General features: G+C 39.2%; 1 protein-coding gene across 5 annotated transcripts in view; it reads right to left on the bottom strand.

The window, feature by feature from the left end:
- The window catches only part of PARL (presenilin associated rhomboid like), a 47,870-nt gene that overhangs the window by 12,728 nt on the left and 17,483 nt on the right, over window positions 1-17,659 (bottom strand). For 4 of the 5 annotated variants that reach the window (XM_064584558.1, XM_064584564.1, XM_064584567.1 and 1 more), the window contains exons 5-8: window positions 6,538-6,666; window positions 4,636-4,731; window positions 3,902-4,051; window positions 1,280-1,350 (exon numbers count right to left, since the gene is read on the bottom strand). In XM_064584558.1, coding sequence (XP_064440628.1) covers window positions 1,280-1,350; window positions 3,902-4,051; window positions 4,636-4,731; window positions 6,538-6,666 — 446 coding nt within the window. The remainder of the gene's footprint in view (window positions 1-1,279; window positions 1,351-3,901; window positions 4,052-4,635; window positions 4,732-6,537; window positions 6,667-17,659) is intronic. The other variant, XM_045903278.2, reaches the window with a different exon arrangement.

Below are 17,659 nucleotides of genomic sequence, written 5' to 3'. Positions count from 1 at the left end.
GATTTCAGCTAAGTCATGATCTTGGGGTTGTGGGATTAAGCCCGTGTCGGGCTTTGCACTCACTAAAAAGTCTGCTTGAGGATTCTCCCCCTCCCCCCCCTTGCTCTCTTTTTCCAAAGTAAATAAATAAATCTTAAAAAAAAAAAAAAAAGCCCTCCGAGATCCCCTCAGTTAATGAGAAATGTCTCCTCACTCTGAGGACACCCAAACTCCTCTAGAGATCACTCAGCCCTTTTGGTGTGTATTATGTATGTGTATAATGTTTTTTCCCCAACCAAAGTCAGAGTCCATTTATGATTCACCCCAGTGGTCTTCACTGCCTTCACATAACAGATGCTTAGTTGGTGACTGAGGTAAAGGATAGGATTTGAAATATGTAAATTATACCAGCACCAAATTTTATATATAAAACATTCCATGCAGGGAAAAAGGGGTGCTTAAGAAATCAAGTAGGTGATAGGAGAAGATACAGGTCTCACTGAGAAATTAAGTACACACAAATCTGAGGAACACACACATTATGGGATGATTACCTAAGAATTCTTTTTCTAAAAATGAACCTTCAAGAAGTTTCTTTAAATATGAAATCCCCTATATGAATGCATTTAAGTGATTTGCACTTAAATATGTACAAAATGAATGTGTAGTCTTTAAAGAAATGTTATGCAAAGATTTCCATGTGCCTAGAAATCTGCCATTAAACTCAAAAAACACATATGCGCTTTTTTGTTTTTTGTATTTTTGTTTTTAAGCATCCAGAACATAACGCCTAAAGACCGGAATTGTGATCATCTTGCTCACTGGCTGTATCCCCAGTCTCTGGTACAGTACCTACTAGTCTAATCTGCGTAGCAGACACTCAAATAGTGACTAAACAGAAGGATATAGTACCAGAATCAAATCTGTAATTATTTTCAATTTTCCAATGCTAGATTAGGCTCTCTGGTTTTGGGGATTGAACACCCAACTGTTCTGACTACTCTTGATTTGTACTTTTCCAGTGAGTATATATAAATGACCAACAGTTAAAAGCTATGGCCTGGAGTTTACAAGGCTCTACAAACGTATGAATTCTAAATTAGATACAGATTAGTTAGTAGTATTGTTTCAAATGTTAATTTCCTGGCTTTAATAATTTTACTGTGCTTCTGTACTTAACAGTAGGGTAAAGGGTATATAGAAGTCATTGTAATAATTATGCAACTTTTCTGTAAGCCTAAAATTATGTCAAAATGAAGTTAAAAACTAAATTAAGAAAATTTACATTAGAAATACTTACTGCACCAAGTGATGGTCCATATCTTCCTGTGGCGACTTTACATACATAACTGACAAAATTGGAAATAACACCTGGGAAATAAGTCACATTTTGATAATTTTAGTGAAGTATAAAAATGGTTTCCATTTCTGATCTCCACCCCACAGAGACTAACAGTGTCGGATTTCTGCCTGGGTCAGTACAAGGTGCAGGCATGAATACCTATCACTTCAGATATTTTTAAGAAAAAGTTTGACCAACTGTACAACTTACTTACTGAATGACATTAAGGTCATTCACTTTACTTCTCAGTTCTCATTTTTCTCATCTATAACATGAAAGAGACTAGTTCCAAACCCACCAACTGTCTGGGAATCCTCTGGGCTACACTCCAAACACTAAAATCAGATTCTCTGGAGTGGGACCAGGGAATCTATATTTTACTCAGCTTGCCAAGTGACTCTGCTGCAGATCTAGACTAGATGATCTTTTACAAGTCCCTTTGGCTCCAAAGTTATCTAAGCTGAATATGGCTCATTTTTAAAACAACTTCCTAGAGAGCAGGGATTAATGGCACCTGAGAAAGACCCGTTTGTACCTACAACAATACAACTAGTGCTTGGGGAAAGAACTATACACTTCTGTCACAGGCCAAAGATGTTGCTCAGTTTCTAGTTTTGAGGGACCAGATGCATGGATATTTGATTAAAACTGATTAAAATCAGCACCCATTCTGGGCCTTGTGGTAGACGCTTCTATTTAATCCTTTCTACAACCCCTTGTCATGAGAGAGTATCATCATCCTCAGAGAGGTGTATAGTCTTTTCTGCAACATCACACAGCGAGTAGCAGAAATAGGATCTAATAAAACTAGGTCTTCTAACTTCAGGCTCTCAAGTGCTTTTTTTCCACACTACAGTATGATTCCCAGATATACTGTTTTTTATTTTTCAAAAGATTTTATTTATTTGTGAGAGTGCATGAGTGGGGGAGAGAGCATGGGCGGGGGGAGGCACAGAGGGGAGGGAGGGAAGCAGAGGGAGAGGGAGGGAAGGAAACTCCCTGCCACAGGGCTTGATCCCAGGACTCCAGAATCATGACCTAAGCTGAAGGCGGGCGCTTAACCAATTGAGCCACTCAGGTGCCCCAATATACTGTTTTTATTTTTATTTTATTATTTTTAAAATTTTATTTATTTGACAGAGAGACAGCGAGAGAGGGAACACAAGCAGGAGGAGTGGGAGAGGGAGAAGCAGGCTTCCCGCCGAGCAGGGAACCCGATGCGGGGCTCAATCCCAGGACCCTGGGATCATGACCTGAGCCGAAGGCAGACGCTTAATGACTGAGCCACCCAGGTACCCCCAAATATACTGTTTTTAAATGAAGGGATTTTTAGGGGCGCCTGGCTGGCTCAGCCGGGAGAGCATGTAACTCTTGATCTCAGGGTTGTGAGTTGTTTTTTTGGGTATAGAGATTATTTAAAAAATAAACTAAATTTTAAAAAAAATTTTTATTTTTTTAAAGATTTTTTTTTTTTTTAATTTATTTGAGAGAGAGAGAATGAGAGAGAGCAAGCACATGAGAGGGGGGAGGGTCAGAGGGAGAAGCAGACTCCCTGCCGAGCAGGGAGCCCGATGCGGGACTCGATCCAGGGACTCCAGGATCATAACCTGAGCCGAAGGCAGTCGCTTAACCAACTGAGCCACCCAGGCGCCCATTTTTTTAAAAAATTTTAAAAAAAGGGATTTCAGAAATGAATTTTTATGCTGTGTGGTTTTTTTTTTTTTTTTTTTTTTTTTTTTTTTTAAAGATTTTATTTATTTATTTGAGAGAGAGAGAATGAGAGAGAGCATGAGAGGGAAGAGGGTCAGAGGGAGAAGCAGACTCCCCGCCGAGCAGGGAGCCCGATGCGGGACTCGATCCCGGGACTCCAGGATCATGACCTGAGCTGAAGGCAGCCGCCCAACCAACTGAGCCACCCAGGTACCCCTGTGTGGTTTTTAATTAAGTACATTCTGCAAACAGAGAGGTAAAATTTAACTGACCACTTGCCAGTTTAGTAGCATCTAGGAACCTGGAATCCACTACTACCATTTCCTAGTTGAAATAAGGAAATGATGTTATCTCCAGGACCGACTGGAGTGATTCCAGATTAAGATATATGCTTGCAGCAAAGATAGAATATAAACTCATTCTTGACAATATTACAAAGTTGTGATCTAAAGCCTTCTGGAAACTGAACACACTGTGGTAAATGAGCTTAAGGTTATTTAACAAAGATCCAGATGATTGAGACAGCCAGGAAGTCTGGGAAGCACCTATTTATAAAATGGTGGACCTGAGCTAAAGAAACCAAAGCCTAACGAGATAAAAATGACATTCTTAAATTCTACACTAAACCTTAACTCCCGTCTATCCTGAGTTAAAACTAAACATACTAAATAATCTAAGAAGAAACCAGCAAAATGAGAAGCAGAAAAGATAACCCCATCAGTCTGTGGTATCCTTCTCTATAGACAGTTTGTACAATTCTCTATTACAATGTTCATGTGTAGAATATGGCTATAATCATTCCCTTCCTTCCTTCTCCAGATAGGTGAAAGTGTTTATACTCTGAAAGATCCCCAGATTAAAGCTTATTACCTGCAGATAAGTAAACTGCCATGAACTGCTCCTGGCCCAGAATGTTCACTATGCTGGAGGAGAAGCTCCACAAAACATACATATTTGCAGCCATGTGAAACAAGGAGAAATGACTGAATGTTGACAGCAACATTGGAGAACAAAGGACCTCTACAAGAGAAAGAAAAACAGTCTGGTAATCATAGGACACACAGCCATGATCTAAAAATGATCTGTTTTAGATTTTTTAGATTTTTTTCATTACTATTACAAAAAACTAAAAATAGGAAACAAAAAGAGCAAATTAAGAAGTTTAAATAAGATGGTTTACCATAGTATTTTTCAAGGTGGTGAAAAATTCTCTTAAATTTCTTCTACTTAGTAAGCAACCAATAAAAATTCTCAGTTCAATGAAAGCAACTTGTCCTTACGGCAAAAGTTACTTAGAAAAAAGAATTAGTAAATTATTTCAATTACAGATATGAAGTTGTAAATAACAGTATCCTCCAAGAGTAAACTTGTAGTGATCATGGATCTTGGGTCAACATATCTACTATGTGCAAGGCACATTTTAAGTACCTGGGACATAAGACTAAGAGAGATGAGGTCCCTTTCCTCAAGGAGCTTACAGTCTATCTTCTGGATTTTGCTTATAATTGTTGACAAGTAACTCATCCTTTTCACAGCATTTCAATAACAAAGCATATTTCTTTCATATTACCTCTACATCAAAATAAAGTCATAAGTAGACTTACTTGAGGCTGGGTTAGATGTGAAATATCTGATCATTGTCCGCTGTAGAGAAGGTACTCTCCATAAACAGAATACAAAAACATTTGCTGCTATGATACCTACAAAATAAAGATATATAATTTAGGGAGGTTAAAAACAGGAACAAAGAAAGTCTGATTGAAAGTCCACCTGAATAAGATTTTCTACCACAATTATTTACGAGTATTATACACTGGGGAGGGGGGTGAGGGAGGGCAAGTTAAGGAAAGTAAGTGAAATCAATGTTTTTAAGTATCAAACTAGGGGCGCCTAGGTGGCTCAGTTGGTTAAGCACCTGCCTTTGGCTTAGGTCATGATCCTGGAATCCCGGGATCGAGTCCTGCGTTGGGCTCCCTGCTCAGTGGGGAGTCAGCTTCTCCCTCTGACCCTCTCCCCTCTCATGCTCTCTCATTCTCTCTCAAATAAATAAAATCTTTAAAAGAAAGTAAGTATCAAACTATATGCACTGGTACAGTCAGAAAATTCCTGGGAAACTGCAAATGCTCTAGAAGCTGACTTCCTTCACTTAGATCCATATTTTACTTCTATGGAACAATTTACTCTTCTCAATAAACAATGATCAGATCTATACTTATTGTTTGAAAATGGTCAAGCCAGAGACAAGTAATATACAGAATTGGGTTCTTTGGCCAAGACCAGAAAAGCTGTATTATATAATATGCTTCTTTTTTTCACAGGGAATAATATACTTCTTAAACTTATGGAAACATCTATGTATCATCTGGGTAAATGAAGATCCACTTGTCTGAGAAAAATACTTGTTAGATAAGAAGTCAGGAATAACCTGTAAGAATTTTCCAACTGCTTTTGAAACTGTTTTCATGTGGGAATTGGGTGACTGTTTCATTTTTCTGCAAGAACTGATGTTGCTAGAACTACCACTAAATTGAGTAGGTTTATTATTTAATGATAGAATTAACTACTCAGTCACATTTTCGTGAAAAATTAAGTTTTTCTTAAAAACTACAAACTTTAAAAACACACTAATTTTAGGGTACCACGACTCCTTGCCCATGTAGTAGGCACTCATCTACTTGAATTAAAGGAATTTAAACATTCATTCCTCCAGTTTCTTTCAGCAATAGGCAATGAGCCCTTTCAGCTTCTTCAATGACGGTAAGCACTAATTCCAGCAACATTCTGGTAAGAGGATCTATTTTAGAAGATATTTATTGTATAATCCCCACCGGCTGCTACATCTTGGAGTTACCTTTGGCTTCTATATTTGCTCACTCTGTAAGGCTCTCAGCTATACTTTGGCATTACTAGTCTCTGCAGTGTTTGCTCTCCCATTTCAGCGTTAGGCAAGGAAGGAAGCTATCTACCATTTTTCAGAGATTCTAAGACATTTTCTCCATTTTAATATCTGTAATCAGGATGCATCTTACAACTGGTGGTGTGTCAAAACACTTTCAAAGATGGTGAGGAGAACAGTATTCATTAAAGGATGAGGAAAAGAGGTCACAAGCAAGTCAAGTAAGAGTACCATGTAAACCTCCCAATGAGGAGTCTGAAACCCTGGGCAGGGCAAAGGAAGGGTGGAGCCTCCTCAGATGGAGGAACGGATCTCAGAGGGTTTATCCTAAGGAAGTGAGCAGTGATTAGTGTTGCTCGGGTTTTCTTAGTTTCTTTTTAGAAGAGTTACACATCTTTATTACCCAGAGAATTCTCTGAGTTCTAGAGGTTGCTGGACATGGTGATTGGTATTTTGGCATAAAGAAGACCCAAGAATGGTCTGGCCCCAGGCTTCCATGATCACAAAGATAATCAAGGCTATACAGTTTGCTCCAAGTGCGGTACAACGCAAGGAAAGCAAGATGGGGCCCCTGATCCTGCCTGCTAGGCTGGAAAATGGCAACAACTACCCTGTGGGTTCCGCAGGCTACCTTCTGAAACCAGCGACATACAGCATACACTTCTGGAAATTGCAAGCACCACAGCACTGCACAGAAGTAGAGTGTCTCTGGCTGAAGAGATTACAACTAGGGAAAAGACTTGAAAAAGGGTAAGATAACCAAAGATATCAAGGTTAACAGTAACCAAAGAGTTAACATCACCAAGTTTTCAACCAAATTGTAAGAGGCATTTTTTGGTGAATCATGACAGAATATTGGCACTGGAACACATTGTAGTTAAACCCCTCACTTCAGAGACCTCTGATCTATGGTTAAGAATCCCGTCAGTGAACAACTGAACATACATACCCAAATTATGCACACAAATCACTGTAATACACTCACAAATTAAAAAGAAATTACAAAAGTAAAATGCAGTTATTTTCCTCCACACATATCCCATTTTTCAAAAATTACAGATGAGAAAACTGAGATACAAATTTTCAGAGCCAAATTCAGTGGCCAAGCCAGAATTCCTAACCTAGGGCTCTTTCTACTATACACAAAGACATGGATAGCCAACAGGATTACTTTTGACCTTGGTCTCTCCAAGACTTCAGACCTGACAAAGGGCTCCTTATCTAGGAAACAGCATGCATGGTTGGTCCCCAGAAGCCAGTGAACAGGAGAGGATATGTGGTAATCCTGGGTTGGAAGCAGCACTGCACACTGTCTAACGGTATGGGTAAAGGAGCCCAGCAGAACTGACTCTGTCCTACACTATAACCCAGGCAAGAAGCCTAACCCCTCAGCCTCAGTTTCCTCTTCTGTAAAATAGGGGTAATAAAACCGCCCTTTAAGAGCCGAGTGCTGATTAAATGAGAAAGCACAATTAAATGCAGCAGTCACACAATGAAAACCTAAAAATGAGAAATAAAGTAGGGAATGGCCTTTTCTGGTCTGAATCCTAGGTATGCCACTTAGTAGCTTTGTGGTCTGCAGCATTTCATCCCCTTCACTTTAGTTACCTCAATATATATCTTATAAAAGTTGTAGTGAGGCTTAAACAAAATACTACATGCACCTAGTATGCAGAAACTCAAATCATGGTTCCCTCCTCCTCCTCTTCCTTTGAGAGGTAGAACTGCTTAAGGTCTTTGCTTATTTCTCCACTTAGAAGTGTTACCTCCTCCTGACTCAGTAAACTCTTGGACAGGCTTGACACTGCTGATTTGGAAAGTCTGCTGTTGCCCCAACACCTACGTTTACCAAAAGGGATGCAATGGATTACATTAGTGAGAATAACGAAGTAAGGACCTTGAAAAATTCTCTCCTTCAAAGGCAATGAAAAAATTGGCCAAAACTGTCAGAATCAACTTTTTCAGAATTCTGGAAACTAGTTAAAAGCTTGCAGCAACTCAGCATTTAAGAAAAATGGTGAATTTCAATAGGAACAGCAAATTTTGGGCATTTTAACTTGCCCTGGTCCCATCCCTTACTTTCCAGCTACAAGTTGAAGCTAAAAGCTATGAAAACAATCCACATTTCCCATGCAGCCTCACAACCACGAGAGGGAGCACAGGGAGCTGGAACTCTTTCAAAGCCTCATTCCCAAAGAATTGTTATCATCTGACCTATCTGATAATAGGGAGGGAACAATAGTTCCCTGCAAGACCCCATTTGCAAGGCTGTCTATATTTGACCTGACTGGAACCTCAAGTGCAAAATTCCTTTTCCCAGGGGGCATTTGTCAAAAATAATTACAGGAAGGTGTTTTAAGTTCATGGCTGCCTAAGGTGGTGGATAATATTTGGAGTAAACAAGAGACCAAAAATCTTAAAAGGAAAAGCTGAGGAATGAGATGTCCACAGGAGCTTATAAAACCTCAATATATTGCTGGGATCTTGTATACCATAAGCATAACAAGAAAAAATAGACTTTAAGACAATATTTGTTACTAGACACAAAGAAGGACATTATATAATGATAAAAGATATAACATCTTGATATATCAATACAGCTATTATAAACATACATGCTCCTAACAATAGGATCCCAATATATATAAAGCAAAAACTGAACTAAAGGGAGAAATAAACAGTTCAACAATAGTTGGAGACTTCAATACCTTATTTGCAATAACAGAGTAGATGATCAGCAAGGAAACAAGACTTGAACAACACTATAAACCAGCTAGGCCTGACAGACATCTATAAAACACTCAACAGGGGCACCTGCATGGCTCACTCGCTTAAGCATCTGACTCTTGATCTCAGCTCAGGTCTTGATCTCAGGATGGTAAGTTCAAGCCCCGTGCTGGACTCCACACTGGGCGGGAAGCCTACTTAAAAAAAAAAAAACAAAAAACACTTGGGGCGCCTGGGTGGCTCAGTCATTAAGTGTCTGCCTTCGGCTCAGGTCATGGTCCCAGGGTCCTGGGATCGAGCCCCACATCGGGCTCCCCGCTCAGCGGGAAGCCTGCCTCTCCCCCCTCCACTCCCCCTGCCTGTGCTCCTCTCTCAATGTGTCTCTGTCAAATAAATAAATAAAATCTTTAAAAAAAAAAAAAACACTCAACAAGACAATACATTGGGACACCCAGCTGGCTCAGTCAGTAGAACATGTAACTCTTTTTTTTTTTTTTTTAAAGATTTTATTTATTTATTTGAGACAGAGAGAATGAGAGACAGAGAGCACGAGAGGGAAGAGGGCAGAGGGAGAAGCAGACCCCCCGCTGAGCAGGGAGCCCGATGCGGGACTCGATCCCGGGACTCCAGGATCATGACCTGAGCCGAAGGCAGTCGCTTAACCAACTGTGCCACCCAGGCGCCCAGAACATGTAACTCTTGATCTTGGGTTTGTGTGCCACGTTGGGTGTGGAGATTACTCAAAAATCCAATCTTAAGTGGCACCTTCGTGGCTCAGCTGGTTAAGCATCTGCCTTCAGCTCAGGTCATGATTTCTGGGTCCTGGGATAAAGCCCTGTGTTGGGCGGGGAGTCTGCCTCTCCCCCAACTTGTACTTCCTCTCTCTCTCTCAAGTGAATAAATAAAATCTTTTAAAAAAACAAAATCTTAAGAAAAACCACAAATAATATATTCTTTTCAAGAGCACATGCAATAGTATCCAGGAGAGACCATATGTTCAGCCACAAAGCAAATCTCAAAAAATTTTAAAACACTGAAATTATACAAAGTATGTTCTCTGACCACAATGGAATGAAATTATAAATCAGTAATACATTGGGAGAAGTCATAAATATGTGGAAATTAACACACTCCTAAATAACCAGTAGGCCAAATAAGAAATCAAGTGGGAAATTAGAAAGTACTTTGAAATGAATGAAAACAAAAATATAACTGGATTATGTTCCACTAAGATTCATATATTTAAGCCCTAATGTGATGGTTTTGGGGGATGGAGTCTTTGGGAGGTAATTAGATTTAGATGAGGTCATGAGGGTGGGGGCCCCCATGATGGGATCAGTTTCCATATAAGAGAGATACCAAAGAGCTTGCTCTTGCTCTCTCCCCCCTGCCATATGACACAGCAAGAAGGTGCCAGAAGAGAGAAGAGAGTTCTCACCAGAATCCAACCATGATGGCACCTTGATCTTGGAGTTCTACCCTCCCAAATTTTGAGAAATTAATTTTCTGTTGTTTAAGCCACCCAGACTATAGCATTTTGTTATGACAACCCAAGCTGCTAAAATACTAAAACTTACAGAGTAGAGCAAAAGTAGTGCTGTGAATGTTGCATTAAAAAATAAAGATTTCAAATCAATAATCTAACCTTCCACCTTAAAAAACTAGAAAAATAAAAAAAAAGCAAACACAAAGCAAGCAAAATGTTTGGATGAAGGAATAGAAAAATTAAAAAAAAAAAAAAAATCAATGAAACCAAAAGTTGGTTATTTGAAATGACCAACAAAATTGACAAACCTTTAGGGAGTGTGACAAAGAAAAAAAAACACCTCAAGTTACTAAAATTAGGAATGAAAGCAGAATGTTACTACTGAGCTTACGGAAATAAAAAGGATTATAAGAGAATACTATGAACAACTGTATACCAACAAAGGAGAACTTAGATGAAATTGACAAATTCCTAGAAAGACACAAACTACTGAAACTACTCAAGAAATAGAAAGTCTGAATGGGCCTATAAGAAATAGAGATTGAATTTATAATTAAAAGAAACTTCTCACAAAGAAAAGCCCACGGCTAGATGGCTTTACCGGTTTATTACTTCCCTAGGGCTGCTATAATAAATTATCACACACTTGGTGACTTAAAACCACAGACATGTATTCTCTTAAAGTTCTGGAGGCTTGAAGTCTGCAATCAAGTTGTTGCTAGGCCAAACTTCTTTCTGAAGACTCTAGGGAAGACTCCTTTCTTCCTTCTTCCTAGCTTCTGGTGGCTCTTGGCTATTCTTGGCATTATTTAGCTTACTGATGCATCACTCCAATCTCTGCCTCCATCTCTTCACATGACCTTTTTTTTTTAAAGATTGTATTTATTTATTTGACCGAGAGAGACACAGCGAGAGAGGGAACACAAGCAGGGGGAGTGGGAGAGGGAGAAGAAGGCCTCCCGTGGAGCAAGGAGCCCGATGCGGGGCTCAATCCCAGGACCCTGGGACCATGACCTGAGCCAAAGGCAGGCACTTAACAGGCGCCCCACATGACCTTCTTTTCTGTATGTCTTGTCTTCTCTTGTTATAAGGACACCAACAATCGGGTTTAGGGCCCATCTTAATTTAGTACGATCTCACTGTAACCATTTACATCTGCAAAGACCCTATTTCAAATAAAATAACACTGAATTTCTGGACGGACATGAATTTTATGGGGACACTATTCAATTTATTACAACTGGCAAATTCTAGCAAAGATAAATGAGAATTAACACTAATCCTTTTCAAATGCTTCCGAAAAAGAGAAGAGGAAAAAACATTTCCCAACTCATTCTATGCTGCCAATATTACCTTGATATCAAAACCAAAGACATCACAAGAAAACTACCAATATCTTTTATGAACATGGATAGAAAAATTCCTAATACTAGCAAACCAAATCCAGCAGCATATAAAGAATTACAAACCATGACCAAGTACAATTTATCCCAAGATTGCAAAATTGATTCAACATATGATGGTCAATGTAATAGTTCCTTATGAACACAGATGGAAAAACCTTCAGGAAATACTAACAAACCAAACCTAGCAGTACATAAGAAGGATTATAAATAATAAACAGGGCGCCTGGGTGGCTCAGATGGTTAAGCGTCTGCCTTCGGCTCAGGTCATGATCCCAGGGTCCTGGGATCGAGTCCCACATCGGGCTCCCTGCTCCTTGGGAGCCTGCTTCTCCCTCTGCCTCTCTCTCTCTCTCTCTCTCTCTCTCTCTCTGTCTCTCATGAATAAATAAATAAAAAATCTTTATAAAAAAAATAAATAAACAAGTGGAATTTATCTCAAGAATGCAAAACTGGTTCAACATATAACCAAGGTAATACTCCCTATTAATAAACTGGGAAGACTCACTATTCCCAGTTTGAAAGCTTACAAAGATATGGTAATCAAGACAGTATGGGCTGAATAGACATACAGATCAATGGAACAGAACTGAGAGTCCAGAAGTATATCCATACATTTATGGTCAACTTTTTTTTTTACTATGGTCCCAAGACAAAAATCAATACGGAAAGAATGGTCTTCTCAACAAACGGTGCTGGGACAAGTGGATATCCACCCACAAAAGAATGAATTTGGATCCTACCTCAAACCAATTACAAACATTAACTCAAAATGAACCAAAGGCCTAAATGTAAGAGCTACAACTACAAAACGCTCTGAAGAAAACACAGGTACAAATTCTTGTGATGCTGGATTAGGTCACTATTTTCTTGATGTGACATTTTAATTAAAGCACGAAATAAAAAAATACATGAAATAGGGGCGCCTGGGTGGCTCAGATGGTTAAGCATCTGCCTTCAGCTCAGGTCATGATCCCAGAGTCCTGAGATAGAGCCCCGCGTCGGGCTCCCTGCTTGGTGGGGAGCCTGCTTCTCCCTCTCCCTCTACTGCTCCCCCTGCTTGTGCTCTGTCAAAATAAATAAATATAATCTTTAAAAAAAAATACATGAAATGGATTTCATCAACATTAAAAACATTTGTCATAGCATAAGGTATAGAGTTGTCAAATCACTATGTTGTACACCTAAAACTAGTGTTAATATTGTGTCAACTATATTTTGATTAAAACTAAAGAAAACTTAAAAACATTTGAGCTTGGGCGCCTGGGTGGCTCAGTCATTAAGCGTCTGCCTTCGGCTCAGGTCATGATCCCAGGGTCCTGGGATCGAGTCCCACGTCGAGCTCCCTGCTCAGCAGGAAGCCTGCTTCTCCCTCTCCCACTCCCCCTGCTTGTGTTCCTCCTCTCGCTCTCTCTCTGTCAAATAAATAAAATCTTTAAAAAAAATAAAAACAACATTTGGGCTTCAAAGAATACTTTTAACAAAGTGATAAGACAACTCATAGAATAGGAAAAAATATCTGCAAATCATATACCTAATAAAGATCTAGGATCCAGAATATATAAAGAACTCCTACAACTCAATAAAAAGACAACTCAAAAAAACAGGCAAAGGATTTAAACGGACATTTCTCCAAATAAGAATGAATGGACAGGGGTGCCTGGGTGGCTCAGTCAGTTAACTATCCAGACTCTTGATTTCAGCTCAGGTCATGATCTCAGGGTTGTGAAACTGAGCCCCGCATCAGGCTCCATGGAGCCTGCTTAAGATTCTCTCTCTCCCTCCAACCTCCCCTCCTGCTCTCTCAAAAAAAGAATGGACAATTGCACACAAAAAGATGTTTAGCATTACTAGTCACTAGGGAAATGCACGTCAAAACTTGACATACATTAGGAGGGCTAAAAAAAAAAGGGAAATCAGAATTGGCAAGAATATGTGAGAGAAACTGAAACTCTTGGGCCTTGCTGGTAAGAATGTAAAATGGTACAGCTACTCTAAAAAACAGTTTGGCAGTTCCTCAAAAATTAAACATAGAATTATTGTATGATCCAACAATTCCACCTCTAACTATATACCCCAAAGAACTGAAAGAAGGGACTCAAAATGAGACTTGTACACGAATGTTTGTAGGAGCATAATTCATAACAGCCAAAGACTGAAACCCAAATACTCATTGACAGAGAGATGAACAAAATGTGGTGTAAACATACAATGTAAAACGATTAAGCCTTAAAAAAATAAAAAAATAAGTTCTGATACATGCTACAATATGGATGAACCTTAAAAACAGTATGCTAAGCGAAAGAAGCCAGGCACAAAAAAGGCATTTTATAATTCCACTTATATGAGATATAGGCAAACTCAGAGACAGAAATAGAATAGTGGTCACCAGGGGTTAAGGGAAAGGAGAAATGGGAAATGATTTAGTGGATACAGTGTTTCTATTTGGGATGATGAAAAAATTCTGGAAATGGATGGTGGTGATGGCTGCACAACATTATGAATGTACTTAATGCCACTGAATTGTACACTTAACAGCTAAAATGATAAATTTTATGTTTGTATATTTTACCACAATAAAATACAAAAAATATGTAGTCACTGATGTATTAGAAAAAAAAGGCAATAAATGGAATCCTGGGGTGCTTGGGTGACTCAGTTGGTTGAGCATCTGCCTTCAGCTCAGGTCATGATCCCAGGATCCTGGGACTGAGCCCCACATTGGGCTCCCTGCTCAGCAGGAGCCTGCTTCTCCCTCTCCTCCCCGCTTCTGCTCTCTCTCACTATCCTGTCTCTCTCTCTCAAATATATAAAATCTTTAAAAAAAAATGGAATCCTCGGGACACCTGGGTGGCTCAGTCAGTTAAGCGTCTGCCTTCGGATCAGGTCATGATCCCAGGGTCCTGGGATCGAGTCCCGCATCGGGCTCCCTGCTCCGCGGGGAGCCTGCTTCTCCCTCTGCCTCTGCCTCTGTCTCTCTGTCTCTCATGAATAAATAAATAAAATCTTTAAAAAAAAAAAAAATGGAATCCTCATACAGTCTTGAGGGAATGTAAAATGGTGCAGCCACTTTGGAAAACAATTTGACAATTCTTCAAAAAGAAAACATGGGGAAAAGGAGATATCCACATGCAAAAGAATGAACTTGGATTCTTATACCATATACGAAAACTAACTAAAAATGGATTAAAGACCTAAATGTGAACACAAGAACTTAACTCTTAGAAGAAAACGGGAAAATCCTCGTAACACTGAGCTTGGCAACGATTTCTTCGATAGGACACCAAAAGCAAAAACACATAAGCAAAAACAGATAAATGGAACATCAAACCTAAAAACTTTTGTCCAGGGACACCTCAGTGGCTCAGGTGGTTGAGTGTCCAACTCTTGATTTTGGCTCAGGTCATGATCTCACGGTATTGAGATTTGAGGCTCCTCGGTGAGCATGGAGCCTGCTTGGGATTCTCTCTCTCCCTCTGTGACTCCTCCCGCCCCACCCCACTTTCTCTGGAAAAAAAATTAAACCAAAAACCAAAAAAAACCCACAACAAACTTTTGTCCAAAGTACACAATCAACACAGTGAAAAGGCAATCTACAGAATGAGAGAAAATATCTGCAAATCATTTGTTTCATAAAGGTTAATATCTAGAATATATTTAAAAAAAAAAACTCCTACAATCAACAAAAAAGTCAAATAACCTGATTAAAATAAGCAAAGGACTGGAATAGACATTTATCCAAAGATGATAGTCAAATGGCCAACAAGCATATGAAGAGATGTGCAACATCACTAACCATCACAGAAATGCAAATCAGAACCACACACCCATTAGGATAGCTACTATCAAAAAAACCTGAAGGAAATAACAAGTGCTGCCAAGGATGTGGAGAAATTAGAACTCTTGTGCACTGCTGGAAGGACTGTAAAATGTGCAACCACAGGGCGCCTGGCTCAGTCAGCAGAGCATGTGACTCTTGATGTCAGGGTTGTAAGTTCGAGCCCCACGGTGGATGTAGAGATTACTTAAAAATAAAATCTCTAGGGCACCTGGGTGGCTCAGGTGGTTGAGCGACTGCCTTCGGCTCAGGTCAAGATCCTGGAGTCCCAGGATCGAGTCCCGCGTCGGGCTCCCTTCTCGGCGGGGTGTCTGCTTCTCCCTCTGACCCTCTTCCCTCTCGTGCTCTCTGTCTCTCATTCTCTCTCTCAAATAAATAAATAAAATCTTAAAAAAATAAAATAAAATAAAATAATAAAATCTCTAAAAATAAAATAAAATGGTATAACCACTGCGGAAAACAGTATGGAAATTCCTCAAAAAATTAAAAATAATTTTAATCCAGCAATCCCACTTCTAGGTTTATATCCAAAAGAACTGAAAGCAGGATCTAGAGATATTTGCACATCCACGTTCATAGCAGCATTATTCACAATAGCCAAGAGGTAGAAGCAACTCAAATGTGTCTATCAATGAATGAATGCATGAACAAATGTGGTATATACACACAATGGAATAAATTATTTAGCCTTAAAAAGGAAATCTTATCACATGCTACAACATGGATGAAGCTTGAGGACATTATGCTAAGTGAAATAAGCCAGTCAAAAAAGATAAGTGCTGTTTGATTCCACTTAAATGAGGTATATAGTCAAATTTACAGAAACAAAGTGGCATGGTGGTTACTAGGGGCTGAGGGGGAGTGGAAAAGTCGAAATTGTGCGTAGAGTTTCAGTTTTACAAGACAAAAGAAAATTCTATAGATGTTTCATAACAATGTAAACATACTTAACACTACTGAACTGTAAATTTAAAAATGGCTAACATGGTACATTTTATGTTTTTACCACAATTTTAGAAAGTTAAACAAGAGTACCATATGACCCAACGTTTCCACTCGAGGTATATATTAGCAAAAGAAATGAAAACATGTCTACATGAAAATGTATACAAAAAAATCCACTGCATTAGAATAGCCAAAAAATGGAAATAACTCAAATGTCCATCAACAGATAAGTAAACAAAATGTGATATATCCATATAATGGAATATCGGACCATAAAAAGAAATGAGATACTGATACATGCCACAACATAGGTGAACCCTGAAAACATGACACTAAGGCAACATAGGTGATTCCATTTATATGAAATGTCCAGAACAGGCAAATCCATAAAGAAAGAAAATAGATAACAGGCTGCTGAGGGCTGAGGGGAGGAGGGGAATGGGGAGTGACTGTTAACAGGTATGGAGTTTCTTTCTGGGATAAAGAAAATGTTCTGGGATTAGATGAGGATAATTGCACAACCCTGTGAATACAACAAAAACCACTGAACTGCATACTTTTAAATGGCAAATTTTAAGATATGTGAATAATATCTTGATTAAAAGAAATATACACCAATTTAGGAATCACTGCTTGGTTCAGTAATCTCAGTCCATTTTCCTCCTTAGCCCAAGGAAGGTAGTACAACCTCTTTTTCTCTTCTTCTGAAAAGGACCCACTATCCCACCTGGAGTCTAGTAGCTAAGTACAGGATCCCCTCTGCTGATGCAGTAGGCCAGCTCATACCTCCACAGCTTCTCTACCTGAAGGAAACTAGACCTGGCCAGTCCAGAACCTGACCAGTATATACATCTGTGACAACCAAAGAACTGAGCTCAAGTGGTCCCTACCTCAGGTTCCCTGGGAACCAGAACTATAGGCACAGGGATCATCCTCATACAGTGTTGGCCTCATACAGTGACTACAATTTCTCTTCCTGGGCAGTATCAACAAAACTAGTTAAAGACTGGTCCCACAGCTTCCTGGAATTAAGAGGAAATCCAGAAAGACCATCCACCTTAAATCCTCCAACTGGGATGCAGATAGTTAGAAACTGGTAAGGGTAGATGGAAAGAATGGGGCATATTCACAGTAGACAAAAACCTTTACAAACCAATCACAGGTTAGTTTGTAACCTTCCTTGTAGATGAGAATATGTAACCTCCCCTGTGAGCAACTTTTAGAAAATAAATGACTTAAATGACTTAAAGGATGTTTAAATTGGTATACAACTTATTTTAAGACAACCTGACAACATACAAAATTTTAAATATACATACTCTTTGACCCAGCA

Source organism: Mirounga angustirostris, unplaced genomic scaffold (genome assembly GCF_029215605.1).
Source record: "Mirounga angustirostris isolate CCGP_5_RB_7025 unplaced genomic scaffold, mMirAng1.0.hap1 SCAF_1, whole genome shotgun sequence".
NCBI classification, from domain to species: Eukaryota; Metazoa; Chordata; class Mammalia; order Carnivora; family Phocidae; genus Mirounga; species Mirounga angustirostris.
The sequence above is the reverse complement of the archived record's forward strand: the minus strand, read 5'-3'. Positions and strand labels throughout refer to the sequence as shown.